Source organism: Oxyura jamaicensis (assembly GCF_011077185.1).
Source record: "Oxyura jamaicensis isolate SHBP4307 breed ruddy duck chromosome 1 unlocalized genomic scaffold, BPBGC_Ojam_1.0 oxy1_random_OJ106658, whole genome shotgun sequence".
NCBI classification, from domain to species: Eukaryota; Metazoa; Chordata; class Aves; order Anseriformes; family Anatidae; genus Oxyura; species Oxyura jamaicensis.
Window position 1 is genome coordinate 1 of NW_023303261.1, and position 15,932 is coordinate 15,932.

Consider the following 15,932-nt stretch of genomic DNA (forward strand, 5'->3'; position numbering starts at 1 on the left):
CCCCCCCCCCCCCCCCCCCCCCCCCCCCCCCCCCCCCCCCCCCCAAACACCACCACATTTCCCGGCAAGGAGAAGCGTTAGCGCCGTGCGCCCGACATAAACTTTGGGGCGAGGCTGGTTTTGATGCATTGTTTAGGAGAAAGCAAGGTGTTTGTTTTTTTTTTGGGGGGGGGGGGGGGGAGAGAAAATGGGGAGAAAAAGCCCCAACTTCCCAAGCACTTTTTCACCCAAGTCTCCGCGCACCTGGGGCCCGAGCCGGCCCGGCAGGGGCCGTGCAGACAAAGCCCTGCGGGGAGCGGGGAGCCCTGCAGGCCGGCCCGCTGGCTCCGAGGAGAGCCGGAGCGCCCCGAGCCGAGGATTTTCGCCGCTGGGCGCCGGCCATTTGCTGCAGCAGGCGCGGAGCCGCCGTTCCCCGGCGGGGCTGCCGGGGGGGGGGAGCGCGTGGGGGGGAGCCGCTCTCCCCATCCATCAGCCCCTCGGAGCTGTTGCTCCGTAAATGAGGGAACCACAGGCCCTGTCAGCCGCAATTATGCAAAATGAAGTCGTCCGTGATCAATATCTCCCAACGTGCCCGACGGATGCGGGGGGGTGAGGGGGGGCCGCCCCCGCCCGGCGTGCCGCGGCGGCTCCGCGCCGGGGCTCTCAGTGCGCAGGGGGTGGCCGGAGGGAAAGCGAGGGCGCACGTCCAAAATCAGCCCCACAGCCCCTGGGGGGCGGCCGGGGGGGGCGTTGGGAGCCGTGCTCCGGTATTTTTGCGGGGATAGGGTCGCGGAAGTGAGCGCAGCCTTTCGCCCAAGTCTCGCTCGCAGGAGCACTCGGACTTCTTTAGGCGATGTGGGGGGGCCCCCCCCCGGCCCCTGAAGTTTGCGGAGATGGAAGGGGGGACGGGGGGCACGGCACGGCACGGCTCGGTGAATGGCGAGCCCGTCGCGCTGAGCTCGCCCAGCCTCCCGCGGCCGAACAATGGGGGACGGGCGGGGGAAGGGGCTGGCTTGGTGGTATTTTTCTTTTTCTTTCTTTTTTTTTTTTTTTTTTCCTTTTCTCTTCCCTTCCCCTCTCTTTTCTTCCCCTCTCCCTCCTGAAAAGCAAAAGCCACACGGAATCAAGGCAACAATGAGGGCTCCCCGGGCTGCCGAGTGCGCGGCGGGTTAATGGGGTGGGGGCGCGCAGGGCAGCGCCCTCCCTTCCCCTGGCCGCGGCTGCGGGCTGCAATTACCTCGAGTGCGCATTTTGTGCCCGGCGTGTGCGAGGAGAGGAGGAGGAGGAGGAGAAGGGGGGGGGAGGGGGGAAGAGCCGGGGCCGCCCGGGCGCCCCCGCTGCCGCCGCTGCTCCTCCTTCGCAGCCGGGGCTCGGCTGCTGCCTGTTGTCTCTGGCAGCAGCAGCGGAAACCTCGCTCCCGTGCGTGTGTGCGAGCGGGTGTGCGAGGGTGTGCGAGTGTGTGCGTGTCTCTAAAATGGCGCGGACGGCCTGGGTAGGGAGATGCCGCGGCGGGTGGGCGACGGAGGGGGGGGGAGGCGGGCTCTCGCCTGGGGGGCCCGGCTAATCGGGGGGGGGGCGGGGGCCGCCCCGGGGCCCCCCCTTTGCCCCCCCCCCCCCCCCGCCACCGCCGCCTCCGGGAGCGTTGTTGGCGGCGGTGCCGGGGAGAACCGGGTGCGGGGGGAAAGCCCCGGCCCTGCCGGAGCCCCCCCCGGGCACCCCCGGGTCCGCGGCGTGTGCTCGGGGCCGGGGAGGCTTCGCCCACACCGGGCAGGAGGGAATTGGGTGTCGGAGGGCCGGTGCGGGGCCGCCGGGGCGGTGTTTCCCTCGGATCCCCGGGAAATCCTCGGTGCGGCGACGCCTCCAAGTGGGGTACCAGCCGTCTCACCTCCCCCCGGGGGTGCGTGTGGGCAGGGGGGAGCTTTGCAGCCCCGTGGCGAGCCCCCCCCGGCATTCTCTGATCTCCCCAACCCGTGTTTGTCCCGTGCCCTTCAGGTGTTGGCGCTGCCTGTTACCGGGGCAGCCCGGGCCCCCGGGGCCGCCCCCACGGAGCAGCAGCCCGGTGGGGGCTTTCCCCAGGGCTTCCCGGCGGGCAGCACCCCGTGGGCTCCGGGCAGGGTTATTTGAAGGCTCGCCAGCCATTTTAACTTTCCCTTATTGGCCTCCTCCCCCGCCCCCTTCCCCGGTTCCTAGGCTTATCATTAATAAAAAACTTTTTTTTTTTTTTTTTTTTTTTTCCCTCCTCCCTTCCCTTTTTGGCTGCAGCCGGCGCTGAGAGCAATGCAATGATTCGCCTCGCAGCATATGGGAAAGGGGGAAAGCGCTGCTGCCGCTACGGCGCAGCGACGGGGCTGTGCAGGGGCCAAGGCGTGACAGACGGCGCGGGGGGGGGGGACCGGGAAAAGGGGGGGGACCCGCAGCGCGCAGCCCCCCCGGGAGCATCGGGGCGGGGGAGGAGAAGGAAAAATCGGGGGGAGATGAAAAGGGGGGGGAGAATCTCCGCCGGGCCGGAGCCGGGCGCGGCACAGCGGCCCCCCCGCGGCCGTGCCCCCCGTCGGGGGAAAGGAAGGGGGGGAGCCCCGGCGGCTCGGAGCGGAGCGGCGGCCCCGGCTGGCTCCGCAGCGCCGTGTTTACACGGCAGAAAGTCCCGGTCGCCGTCCCACACGTGATGGGGGGTGGGGGGGGAACCGTCAGGAGGGGGGGGGGCTGCGGCAGGAGCCTTAAAATAGCCGCCGACCCCTTTGCGCTCGCCTGCGCGCTGCCGAAAGCGAAGCGCAGCACCGTGGCGCATGACTCAAGATGTATTTTAAATCGGTTTAGCGATCTCGCTGGCGCATTGTGCTTAGCTTTATGGTTAAATGAAATGCCACACGTCCCGGGTAAAGGTCAAACTTCTTCTCTAATCCGCGGATCCGAGCGGCGGCTACTTAGGCTGCAGCTTCCTCCTCTGGTTTACAAAACGTGTCACTAGCGGTGATGCCGTGTGGAGATTGCAGAAAATAACCCGTGGTATTTTTTTTATTTTTTTGAAAAAAAAAAAGAAAAGCGCAGCCACCCCTCTACTTTAAGCTCTCGTCTAATATTAGCTCGCTGGCTGCTGCCAGAGCTTTATACGGCGCGTTGTAAACGGCGCAATAACACGGTGGCTTTAAAGCCTCCTTTCGGGCGGGTGGCACAGGTCGTTGTTTTTATAAGTCGTAAATATGTAAGTCGGAGGTACAAGATAAACGAGGGAGCTAAACACATTCATAAGCAGCTGCCCGCATTTAAGCTTATAAATACCGCGCAAGCGCTGCCCTTTAAATCAAGCTCCAGATGAGCGGTCTGAGGGCTAATCGAAGTCGATTGCTACGAGTCCCCGATTGCTTTTCACTCCCTCTCGCAGGGATTTTCACAAATCTAGAAATGATCCTTTCAGTGGCCTGGAACCAAGCGGCGGCGGTAGGCAGGAGGGGAAAAGGGGAGGTGGGGGGGTGCAGAAGAAGAAGAAGAGGGGGGGTGCGGGGGGTAATTTATTGCATTGTTTTTAATTTCCGAAAGGCCGCCTTGTTTGCTTAAGCGCCTGCCGGTGCCACCGGCGCGCTCGCTCGCTCGCTCGCTCGGCGGCTCGCAGCCGAGTTCCCCCCCTTGCTCTGTCCTCCCCCCCCTTCCTCCTCCTCCTCCCCGACGGCTGCCGAGGGCTCTCTGTGGCTTGTGCAAGTGGAAACTGGCGGGCTGCCAGGCGGAGCTCGGAGGTGGAAAGAGTAAAGGCGCCAAAAGGGAACTCGTGCGCCGCTGCACTTCTCCTCCCGCCCCGCTTCCTGGCTCGCTGCAGCCGCCGGCCCCGACGGGCTTCCTCCAGCCCCCCCTAAATCCTCCCCCCTCCCCCCCGCCGCCCGCGGCCGGGTGTTCACCTCGCAGGGGGGTGGTGACAAGGGCTTGCCCCCCTCCCCAGCTGTCCCCTAGGGCACGGGGAGGCTTCCTCCCCCCTCTCTCCCCTCCTCCTCCTCCCCCTCCCCGCGGGCACCGGGTTTCTCTCGTCTCCACGCCAGGAGCGCGTTAACAAAACTTTGCTGCTGCTGGCGTCCATGGCTGCCAAAAGTCTGTTGACGTTGCGAGGGAGACCCGAAACGTTTCCCTTTTTTTTTTTTCCCCTTTCTTTTTTAATCGGCTGCCCGAGCGAGCAGCGCCGTGTGTGTGTGTGTGTGTGTGTGTGTGTGCGTGCGTGTGTGTGTCTGTGCCTGCCTCTGCGGCGCGGGGCGCTGGGTGTTCCCGGCTCGGCACGGCTCGGCACGCCGCTCGGCAGCACGCCGGGAGGCAGGTTAGTGCTTGCAGGCGCTTTTCACAACTGGTTTCACACGGCGGCATCGCTGCGGAACCGCGTGTGCCTTGCGTGGCTCGCTCTTCCCCTCTCCCCCCCCTTCCCCGTGCCGCCGCCTCCTCCTCCTCCTCCTCCCCACCCGGCCCCCCCTCCCTCCGTGCATCACCGGCTATATTTAGCCGCAAATGGCTTTATCGGCCAGACACCTCCCGGAGGAAATGCCGGGCGCTCTCCGGCGGCCGAGCCCTGCTCCGAGCTGCGGGGGCGCCCGGGGGACCGCGGGGCGCTCCGGCACCGGCACGGCGCGGGGGCGACGGGGAGGAGAGAGAGGGGGGGAAGAAGAGGAGAGGGGGGAGGAAGAAGAAGGGACGTGTCCTTGGCTTCCTCCGCCGCTGGTACCTCGCAGTGTGCGCTGGAGCGCTCAGCTCAGCCTGCCGTCGGGGTTTCATAACGGGGCCGGCTGCGCCCGCCCCCGCGGAAGTGCGGTATAAATAGGAGCGTTTCCATCCTCCCCACGGCCCCCCCCGCCGCCCCGAGGGCTGCCGGTGCCCCCGGTCACCCGATGGAGCCCCTGGCCATCTGACGGAGTCCCTGGCATGCCACCGGTCCCGGCGGGTGGCTGCTGTCCCCCCTTGGGGACAGGCGGTGGGAGGGAGGAGGAGGAGGGAAGGAAGGGGTGTGCGAAGAGTTAAAAGTCTGTTGCTCGTTGCAATGAAATTATGGCTGGCAGTGGCGCCGCTGCTCGTTCAGCAGACCTCCACTTTTAAGCAGTTCACAAGAAGTTCATCAGGGCGGTGATTAGGAACGCGCACACGCGTGCACCCGGGGCCGTGCGTGCCCAGGGGCGGCTTTTGGGGACGGGGCTGGCAGCTTGGTGCCCAGAGGGCTTTGTGCCCACGCTTCTCCACGCCCTGGTTGGCTTTGGCCCGCTGTGCCCGAGGGATACGGGGCCTCCGGGTCACCCGCTGCACGTGGGGAGCCCAGCGGTCCCCCACGCGACTTTGGTGGTTCATTATCTGCACGTGTCAGGGGACGGATGGCTCTGGTTGAGGCACAGTGCCTTATCGTGTTGATACGTTTCCAGTGGGGAAAGTGGGACGCCCCAAAAGCCAGCGGGGTGCGAATCCCGGCCTCCTGCGAGCCCGTGCCCGTTGCTGGCAGCTGATGCAGCGCACGGGGCGGCTACTAACCTTATGTAAAACCCTAAATCACTCTCGCCATGCTGCTGCTGCCTCTATTGAAAACATTACGAGCGGCGCATCTGGAAAACAGTAAATCTGTCCAGAAACCGTCTTTCCAGTGAAATAACTCCTCCTGAATGATAGCGCGGTATCTAATCTCCGCAGATTTTTGTTTCCTCGCAGCAATTTTTGTGGACTTCATTATAGAAAGCTAACCGTTCTGGAGAGAGGAGGGTCAACACGCCGTTTCATTAATATACATTTGTTCCAGACGTGGAGTTTTGCACAAAAGGCCTCTCTAAAGGGAGAAGAAAGTGTTCGGGAACAAGGCTTTCCTGCCGTTTTAGTTCTTAAATCTCTCTGAACGTGTGTGAAGTATTGTGTTAAAGGCACAATCTGGGATTCTTCCCCATTAAATGCCAAAGTGATCATTTGCATATTCTGTAGCCTAACAAAGGAAATGAGTTTGCTGGGGAAGCATGTATGCTTTGGGAGACGTTATGCATTAAACTCCCAGTGGTCAATCACCCGTTACTGGCTTGTGTGTGTGTAAAAGGAGTATCATGCCTCCCGCTTAAAGGCTTCTATTTTTGTGAGAGAGGAAGAGCTGAGGGATATCCTGTGCATTAAAGGCTCCCCCTACTTATTAACCCAGCATTTAGCAGCAGGATGCAGGCTGAAGCTCAGTCAAAAGAAACGACTCAACCTCCAAAGAGCAATTAAAATCTTGCACTGGAATAAATCATGCGCCGCGATAATCCTGTTAATAAAACGCAGCTTGTCCTGACACTTCACTCATGCAGCAAACTAGAATTTAATGCGAGCGGAGGTGGCGTGAGGAGAGGTGGTGGGGAGGGAGAGGCATTCCCCTCCGCCGCTGGACGCGAAAATGCGGTTACCTTTCACCTGCCTCTCCCGCTGCACGCAGCGCCGATCCTCTTGGACTGCTAATACTTCTCCAGCGAGCCCGCTAATGATTTCTTTCCCTGGAGTGAGCAGGCGTCATTGAATTACTGAAAGCACTCGCAGCAGCAGCAGCAGCTCCGATGCAGAAGCCACCAGGGCTCGGTGCTTAATCAAATCAAGGGGTGGGGAGCTCGCCAACCCACTTACTATTTTTAACCCCTTTCTCCAAGTTAGCCATGTGCAGACGCTCAAGGGGAGGTTTTTATTTGGCTCCCTTCCGCGAAAAGCGGCTCCTCGGTCTCGCTCCTCACGTGAACGCCTTCCCAGCCCTCGGCGCGGCTCACGCACACGGTGCGGGGCTGCTGCTCCTGCGATGCACATCCTGCTCCCGTGCGTTCCCAATGTGGGTCTTTTGTCAGCCTGCCTGCCTGCCTGCGGGTGGTTTCCAGCCTGTCCCCGGCGCCCAGGGGCTCCCCTGCTCTTTCAGCCCCTGTGAGGTGAACGTTTGGGTACCGGCGCGCACTTGGCCGGCTGAATCATTTCGTGTTCAAATTAAAGGCGGCGGAGAAAGTTTTATTTGTCGATAGCCTGGAATGATTCTTAATTTTCTGGATGCGCGCTGGGGAAAAGATCCATCTCCTCTGACCTATAAATGCCCTCAATTTGCTCCTTTATTGCAGGGTATCTCCCTTAGCGGTTAACGTAGGCAGCTCGCTCCCCGCACCAATCCTGCATTCATTATTAATTACCCGGAGGGAGGCTGGCTGCTCCGCTGTGATGTTTGCACTTCCTCCTAGACAAATCTGCTCAACTTTTTTTTTTTTCTTTCTTTTTTTTTAATAGAATATAAAACCGTGAAGAAAAGCAGCGATTTTTAAGAAGACGTCATGCTTTCTGCAACTCCCCTGTATGGCAACGTTCATAGCTGGATGAGCAATGAAAGGGTCCGCATGTGTGGAATTAATGAAGACAGGTAAATATTTAAGCTCCTGGCGAGTTAAACCGCGCCGTAATTCTGCAGCGTGCAGGTCTCGGAGTTCGTTCGCTTCCCCGGTGCCGGAGCAGGGAGCTGCCTTCTCGCATCGAGATCAGCCCGGCTCCGAGGGGGAAGGCAGGGAGAAACAAGCCGTGCCCGAGAGCGGTAGAGCAGCTGGTGATTTACTATTTAACAGGCAACCTGGGTCAGCGAAGCGGGGACGCCCTTTAAAGAGATTACTCCCCAAAGCAGCCTATAAACGCGCTTTTACAATTAATTTATTATTTCATATTTGTGAAGGGGAATTAAAGCAGGCGCTGCGCAGTGGCTCTGTGCGGCGGGGGGACTCGGACGTGGCGCTCGGTGTTCTCCGCCTTCGAACAAACAGCTTGGCCTGTGTGATAGGAACAGTGGCCTGTCCGCCTGCCAGAAGTGAATTTCCCTTTGACCCCGCTTTTTTTTCTTCCAAATATTGTTCATTTGATGATTAAAATTGCGTTTTTAAATAATTTTCACTGGGGTGACGCAGGCACTTGCAGTGCCCTCTTCGCATAAAACCCAGCTTCTTAAGAAGCAGAGCAGTGCTCAGCAGGAGCTTCAGGTACGCCTTCAATTCCCCGTGCCAATTTTGTGTGGTTTTAGTGTTTTTCTGCCTTCCCTTTGAGCCTGTGTTCTCGCCATTGTGCGGAAAGCCTCACAGAAGCCGGGGAAACTTTTGGGGTTTTGCAGGGAAAACTACTTGCAAACATAACCTTGCAGGAAAACAGCCAAACGTCTCACTTGGCAGCCCCCACCTTTCCTCACAGCTTTTTAGGTACGACTTTACGTGTCGCTGACGGAACGAACGCGTTATCGTTGCGTTTCCCAGTTAAGCGATGGTGTGCCTTTAAGTGCTCTGATTGAAAGGAGTTCTTTGGGGTAATGATGAAACTTTCCTTCTGCCACATGTCAGCGGTTTTTATCCCTGGGATTTGAAATTTGGCACTAAGGTATATTCTTTATCGGTGCTTTCTGTGATAACAAGTCCCAGTGCTGCAACACTGGTATGGCACAGATGTGCAGCTCCCTCTTTAGCATGGAACAGCTGACGTTCGTGTGATACAAGTGTGTGTGTTTTAATTTTCTCCTTTGCCGTGTTTATGGATGGAACGTGAAAAGGGCATGTTGAAAATGGTGTATTTTCTCCTTGGAAAAGAAAAAAGGCGGCGGGAGGGGGGGGTCAAAATAGAAAACCTTGGCAACAGTCGTGTGTGTTGGAAGAGACTACTCCGAGACGTGCTTGGCGCGATCCTAGTTTCAAAACCCTTTATAGCTGTTTTCAAATGGTCCTCGCTTCGTGAAGTAGTCACCGTGCGTCGGTACACGGCATGATAAATACGGTGTCGTGTGGGACCTCTCTGGGGGAATCAGAGTACGGAGGCCATACAACCTCGTGCTGATATGAAATGCATGGGATGTCCCCCGATAATAAGCTTCTGTTTTTAAAATAGGAAAATTCCAGTTAATGATGGCGATGCACCGAAAAGCAGACTGGAGTTGAGGGAGGAAAATCACCTGAATCACAGTGTGGTAAGAAACCGTAGCTTCATGCTGAAACTGCATCAGCGCCTGTCCTCCCCGCCCCGTCTCCCACCCTCGGGCGTTAGTGCATGCTGCCTTTGGAGAAGCAATTAAAATACCTTTTTCTTGCAGTTCTAGCCGTGCTCGGGCACATAGGGGTTCTTTCTGGGAAGCGGTGAAACGGGACTTTTTTGTTTGTCTCGTTAGTCTCTCCGCTCTGACTTTCTGGTGTGCGTTGCTGTGTGACTTCACCGTCTTTCCTGCGCTCCGTCATGAGTAATGTCACGCAGCACACTGCGACGTCTAACGAGAGGGTTTAATCCTTGAGCACATCGACATTTCAGCAAAGCTGGCAGTTTCCTCCTTCGAGTGTACGTGGGGAGCAGCGAGCAGAGAAGAAATTCAGCGCTGTGCTGTTGAGTGACGGCAGATGTTCCTCTGCGCCACGTGCTTAGATGCCTTGCCTTGCGGATCAACCTGCGGAGGAGGTCCTGGAGGAGGAGGAGATGCTCTCCCTCCTTCTCTCTTGGCTCTCCCCCAAGCTCTGCTCTCCTTGCCCTCATCCTCATCGTCTTGCTCTGTGGGGCTGGAGTGAAGGAGTTGGAGCCAGCTGGTGCAGCGCTGCACGGAAGCGGTGCCACTGAGCATCAGCTCTGGGCCAGTTTTGGGTGTTTGGGCTATGGGTCCTCAAGCCTTTGGTTTTAGTTTTCGGATGTAGAGTGATCCTTATCTTTTTGTTTGCGGTGGTCTGTGTTGTTCTGCAGCTTCCTGTCCTCACGCTTTCCGGCGCGGTCAACCTTGTGCATGCTTTCCCAGCGAAATACGTGTTTGCCTTGGTGGTGTTTCTCTTCAAAACGATGACGTGTATCTGTAGTTTGAGCGGTAGCAGTTTTAGCAGAATGCGAAAGTAACCTATTTCTTGTTCTGTAAAGGTGGATGCAACTACAGCCCATCGCATTGACAGTCTCGCAGCTCTGAGTATGGACAGGTCTGGACTTATGCGAGAAGGACTCAGAGTCCCCAGTAGTATTGTCTATTCCAGCTTGTGTGGAATCGGCTCCGAAAAATCGCGGGATGCTACGAGTTCTATAGCTGGTCTCGGATTTACTCCTGAAAGAAATCCAGAGATTCAGTTTAAGTCTAATCCCACCGAAGCGGTAGAAAATGCAGCTGTCGCTGGAAAAGGCCCGAACGGCTTCAGTGCTATATACAAAACGCCTCCTGGAATACAAAAAAACTCTGTCCCGACGGGAGAGACGCTGGGCTTGGACCGAGCCGCGAGCGACAAGCAGAGCCCTCTCGGTGTCAATGGTGCTAGCTACCTAAGGCTCCCCTGGGTGAATCCCTACATGGAGGGGGCGACACCCACCATATACCCTTTTCTTGACTCACCAAATAAGTATTCGTTGAACATGTACAAGGCATTGCTACCTCAGCAGTCCACTTACAGCTTACCGCAGCACCTGGCTTACTCGCCCGTGTGCACGAACGGTGAACGCTTTTTGTACCTGCCTCCCTCCCACTACGTCACCCCGCACATCCCTTCGTCGCTCGCCTCGCCCATGAGGATCTCGGCCGCCTCGGCCTCTCCGGCCATCCCGCCCTTGGTGCACTGCCCGGACAAGAGCTTGTCGTGGAAGATGGGGGTGAGCCCCGGCACCCCCGTCGAGGCGCACGCCTACCCGCACCTGCAGAACAGCAAACAGCCCCGCGTCCCTGCCGCCAAGACGGCGCCCACCGGCATGGCGCCCGACCCCGCGCTCCTGCTGCCCCACTCGCCGCGGCCGTCCCCCCGCCTCCCGCTGCCCGCCCAGGTCGGGGACGCCTACGCCGAGTTTCACAAACACTTCCCCAGCATCGCCACCTCGCCCTCCTCCTCGGTTGCGCTCCCCAAGCCCTACCTGAACGTGAGCGGCGAGTTCCCACCTGCGCGGCTGCCCAACGGGAAGCTGCCCAAGGCCGGCGAGGCCGCCGAGGGGCCTGCCCAGGCAGCGCCGCACGTCAGGAAGGCCAGCCATGACCGAAAAGACAGCCGGTCGCCCCCGCTCCTGGAAAAGCAGGCTCCAACCAAAGACGTCACGGACAAGCCCCTGGACCTGTCGGCCAAGGTGGTTGACGCCGAGGCCGCTGGCAAAGCGGAGCATGTTAAAAAAATGCCGCCGACGGTGCTGGTGCACGGCCGGGCTGGAGGCGGCGCGCTGCTGCCGGGGGGGCGATGCCCCGAAGGAGACCCTTTCCCCCGGGAACGGCTGCCCCATCTACCGGCCCGAAATCATCAGCACGGCGCCGTCCTCCTGGATCGTTCCCGGCCCCGGCCCCGGTGAGGAGAGTGGCAAAAGCGTCCCGCTGAAAAACAAGGCTCTGGACTGGGTGATCCCGCAGCAGCGGAGCTCCTCGTGCCCCAGGATGGGCGGCACGGAGGCGGTGGTCGGTAGCGTTGCGGGGACGGTGCCGACGGGGGGGCGGCCGGCCTCAGCCTCGCCGGCTCCCAACGCCAACGCCGACTGTGCCAAGGCGGCCCGGAGCGGCGCGGAGAGCACGGCCTCCGTCATCCAGCACGTCGGGCAGCCCCTGGCCGCCTCGGCCAAGCACAGCAATAAGGTGGCCAAGTCCTGCGGCCAGGAAGCTAATTTCAAGGCCAGCGAGAGCGCTCTGGCCTCCAGCCCCATATTTCTGCCGCCCAACGAGGCGTTTCGCTCCCCGCCTCTGCCCTACCCCAGGAGTTACCTCCCGTACCCCGTCCCGGAGGGTCTGGCCATCAGCCCCCTGTCCCTGCACGGGAAGGGGCACGTGTACCCGCACCCGGTCCTGCTGCCCAACGGCAGCCTCTACCCTGGACACCTGGCTCCCAAACCCGGCCTCCCCTACAGCCTCCCGGCCGGCCGGGGCGAGTTCATGACCTACCAAGACGCGCTGGGCATGGGGATGGTGCACCCCATGTTGCTGCAGCACTCGGCGCTGGAGATGAGCAAGGACGAGAAGTCGGAGAGGAGGTCGAGGTCCCACGAGAGGGTGCGCTACGAGGACCCGGCGCTGCGCAGCAGGCTGCCCGAGCTGCTGGAGACCGGCGGGAAGATGCACTTCGAGGTAGCTGGCGACAAGAACGTGAAACTGCACCAGAGCTCCAGCCACGGCAAAAACTCTGCCAAAAGCGACAAGCACCTCTTCCCGGACCTCCTGCGAGATGAGCAGGATGCTAAAAGCGAAACGAATTTAACAAAAACCGGCTTCGCTGCCGAGAGCGGCAATCAGGCTAATGACCCTACGAAGCACAAGGTAGAACAGGCGTCTCAGCACAGAGATTTTATTGTGATGAGAGAGGAGTTTGGAAGGAATAACGATCTGCACGAAACCTATAATTTTAAGCAAGGCCAGGGTTCGGCCGTGTTCGGCTTGAGGAAGGAGGACTTACCTGCAAGCCAAAATAAAGAGAGGGTGGCCGTTCAGCCCGCGCCTGCCTTCCTGGAAGCTGCCCACGAGAGCGATGGCCCAGCTCTGGCTTTTGGCAAAGTGCAGGACGACGCGAAGCAGTTCTGCATGGGAAGCGCGCAGCCGAGCCTCGAAACCAATCAGACGTATACCAAAGATGGAGCCGACGACGCGGACTCTGCAGATGGCAAAATATTGAAACCCAAGCCATCTAAACTGGCAAAAAGGATCGCAAACTCTGCCGGTTATGTAGGTGACCGCTTCAAGTGTGTGACGACCGAACTGTACGCAGATTCGAGTCAGCTCAGCCGGGAGCAGCGGGCGCTACAGGTGAGTCCCTGCGGCTTAACCACCGCGGCGCTTTTAAGTGATTTCTCTGCTGTAAGTTGCAGTCAAGTATTAAAGTTTGGTATAAGCAGCGCAGGTGGGGAAATAGGGATTTTTTCTGCTAGGGCGTGCTTGTCAGGAATGGTTAAAAATAGCAAAAGAAGCGTGTTAATTAAAGCGAGGTTACGTAAAGAAGAGTATGTATGGCTTTTATTGTATGTGTGCACGAGTAAGTTTTAAAGGGCTCTTAATAAGATCTGATAGAAATGTTAATGTATGTATGAAATGTTTTTGCAGTTACGGAGGGGAGTCGAGCAGGAATGCATGCTATGCTAGCGCTTGCGGTGGCTGTAATTTCTCACTTGGCCTGTAGTGTCAGCCAGCAAAGTGTATCCAGAAGTTCTGATTAGTATGCCAAACGTGACGTGTGATGGAGAGGAGTAGCAGCCATGTATTAGTGGGTCTTATGCAACGTTTTCACCAGGAGAATGTGTAGTAAAGAGTAGGAGCAGTGCTGAGGTTTGATGCTGAGGGATGGCAGACAGATACTGTGTAGGAATAGCCTTAAGGTATTTTACTTTTAATGAACAGATGAGTTAAGCCAAATTGTTTTGCATTGTTAAGAAAAGAAGTGGTTTGTGCTTATAAAAATGGATGAAATTATCTAAATGATCCATTGAGTGCCCATTTTAATTACATAGATGGAAGGATTACAAGAGGACAGTATTTTATGTCTACCTGCTGCTTACTGTGAGGTCAGTTCTTCAAATTTTTATTACTAGACTCTTACATAAACCTTTGAGTTAAATTTCATTTCCAAATACACAAAGGGAAGTTTGTGGGCCATGGTCGTCTTTATTCATTGTACAGTTTTGTGTTTTGTTCTTGTTGTTTTTTTCTTTTCCTTTTTTTTTCCTTTTTGTTTTTGTCTCTTACCTCCAAAACGGAATGTTTTTGTTTTTATATACAGTATGTATGTTTATATATATTTATCTACTTACATTTGAAAGAATTGTGTGGCTATTTGCATATAGATGCTAGAATACTGTTTTACAAGTCAGGTAATTTAAACTCTTACGCTAAGCTGTCTCTCTCAAACATTGGTTTTGAGCAGATTTTTCTTTGGAAATACTTTCATATAAGGTAAGGTAAATGAAGTCACTTTTATCGCAAGACTTTTTTTTTCATATCAATTCTCTTTCTAGCGTGCAATGATGCGCTTCTCAGAGTTGGAGATGAAAGAGAGAGAAGGCCAAACAGCTACCAAAGACTCAGAGGTCTGCAGATTCAGCCAGGCAGACTGGGAAAACTTGAAAGGAAACAGTGAAAAGAAGCCAAAGTCTGTCGCTCTGGAAGATGCCATTGCTGACCAAAATGACAATGACAGATGTAAGCGAGTTTCGATGGCTTTCTGAAGCGTGTACGTGTGTCCGTGCCGCGGCAGTTCGCAGCAGCGCTGCGCGTGGGATAGTCTTCGTGTTCCTGTGGTGCTGCTGGTTCAGGTCGTGAATGTATGAGGCCCCAAATCCCAGCCTCCCTGGGTGCTGGTGGCATGGCCAGGGCAGAAGGGTGATGGGAGCAGGAACGTGCCGGGCTGGCTCAGCCATAAAAAAAACAAACACCTGTATAGCTCCAAATTATGCAAAACTTGTTTGCCTGGATGACTTCTTGCAGTGGCGGGGGTTGCAGGCGTCTGGTCGATGCAGTCCTCAGGGGCCGGCATGGCTGGCTGCTCCCTCGAGGCTGCGGCAAGGTGTTGGGGCCGTGGAGGCAGCAGCCAGCAGCGCCGCCCCGAAAGCAAGGCAAATGTGAATAAGCAGCATTAACTTTTTTTACCGCATGCAGACAAAATCACTTTTTATTTGGGAACCGTTGGTAAGCATCTGGCTGCCATCAATTTCCAAATTGTTTTTCTTTTACCTAAATAATTAAGGAAAGGATCAGTTCCCCCTGCTGCTGCGTTGTTGTTAACCACCCAGAGAAAAAAAAATGATGCTGAAAGTATTGTGAAACAAGAGGAAGCGCAGTGCAGGCTTTACAGCGCGTGTGCCTGTGTGTGCATCTGTGGGTGTGCACGCACTTGTGTAACCTGGTGGTTAGCTGTGCTCTTCTGTACGTGGAGATTCATGAGTAGGGCCAGTAGAAAGAAGATTTCATTCGGGCAATTTAATAACTTTGAATTATTGCTCTGGTCTTTGTTTAATGCTTTTGGCAGAGAGCATGCCGGTCAATCGTACTTGCTCGGTTACTCACCTAAATCAAGTTACTGCGCTACCGCTGTCACTGACATAACAGCGTGAACAACAGTCGGCCTGGCCAGACAGCACGGGGAAGTTTTAATTGTTGGAGCGGAGCAGGTGCCGGCGTGGGGACGGGGAGGCTGAGCTCCCTCCGGGAAGCCAGGCGGGTGTTCCCTTTACCACGGTGCCTTGGGGTGGCTCCAGGGAGGAAGGCAACGCCGTGCTTGCAGTCCTCGTGCTGAAGCTGAGAGCTCGGCGGCTGCTGCCCTGCTGATGCCCTGGGGTCCTCCTGCCAGCTTGCCCTGGTGGCAGGGCCAGCCGGGTCCTGTGGGGTTGGGGAAGTGCACAGGGACAGAGCGAGACCCTGCACGTGGGGGGCACGTGGGGCATTCCCCCTGGGGGCTGGGGGAGGAAGGACGGTGCAGCATCGCTGTCTGCTGAAACAGCCTCTCCTCCGCCGTCCTTGCACGAGGCTGATGTTACGGCGCGTCCTTAAATTCATCACTTAGTGAGGTCTCCAGCTCTGCTGGCTAAATGGTCTCGTCTAGGTCTGCTGGCTAAAATGTGTTTGAGATGAAAGCGTGTTCAGCCTTATGTTAGCTCGTTCCTCTCTGCTGCTAATTAGCCCTGAATTAACGTGATACTTCAGAGTCTGGCTGCATCTGTAGACCCCTAAAATCTCATCTCCTTTCTGCTGAGGGAGCTCCTCTTTCGCATGCTTGGCCGTGCAGCAGCCAGTACTTACAGGTACAGATTCAGTCCTCAGTAAAAGTTTTTTATCGCGGTGTTTCACCTTCTGCCCCCGGGGATAGCAGCTGATAAATCAGGAGGCCGAGTTTCACGCCTCGGGATTGCCTCCGGTGCTCGGCGTGCCGGCATGGCTCGAGCTGCCAGCGCTCCCGACACGTCTCCCAACACGACGCTCACCCCTCTCCTTCGTTTATCACCGGCGAGAGCCACGGCCGCTGCTCGTGGGAGAAACTCTATTTTCTTCCCGTTTCCTCCAATTTCTAACCGCGCTGTTGCGTTTGGCTTGA

The 15,932-nt window shown here is 57.2% G+C and overlaps 1 protein-coding gene across 1 annotated transcript in view; it reads left to right on the plus strand.

Annotated features, from left to right (window-relative positions):
• The first annotated feature begins 7,206 nt into the window (after positions 1-7,206).
• Positions 7,207-15,932, plus strand: part of LOC118156969 (BCL-6 corepressor-like) — a 33,463-nt gene continuing 24,737 nt past the window's right edge. Inside the window, 6 exon segments of the mRNA XM_035311209.1 lie at positions 7,207-7,336; positions 8,830-8,908; positions 9,832-11,103; positions 11,105-12,658; positions 13,357-13,410; positions 13,861-14,044. Of these exon segments, the coding sequence (XP_035167100.1) occupies positions 7,251-7,336; positions 8,830-8,908; positions 9,832-11,103; positions 11,105-12,658; positions 13,357-13,410; positions 13,861-14,044 (3,229 nt within the window). The 5' untranslated portion in view covers positions 7,207-7,250.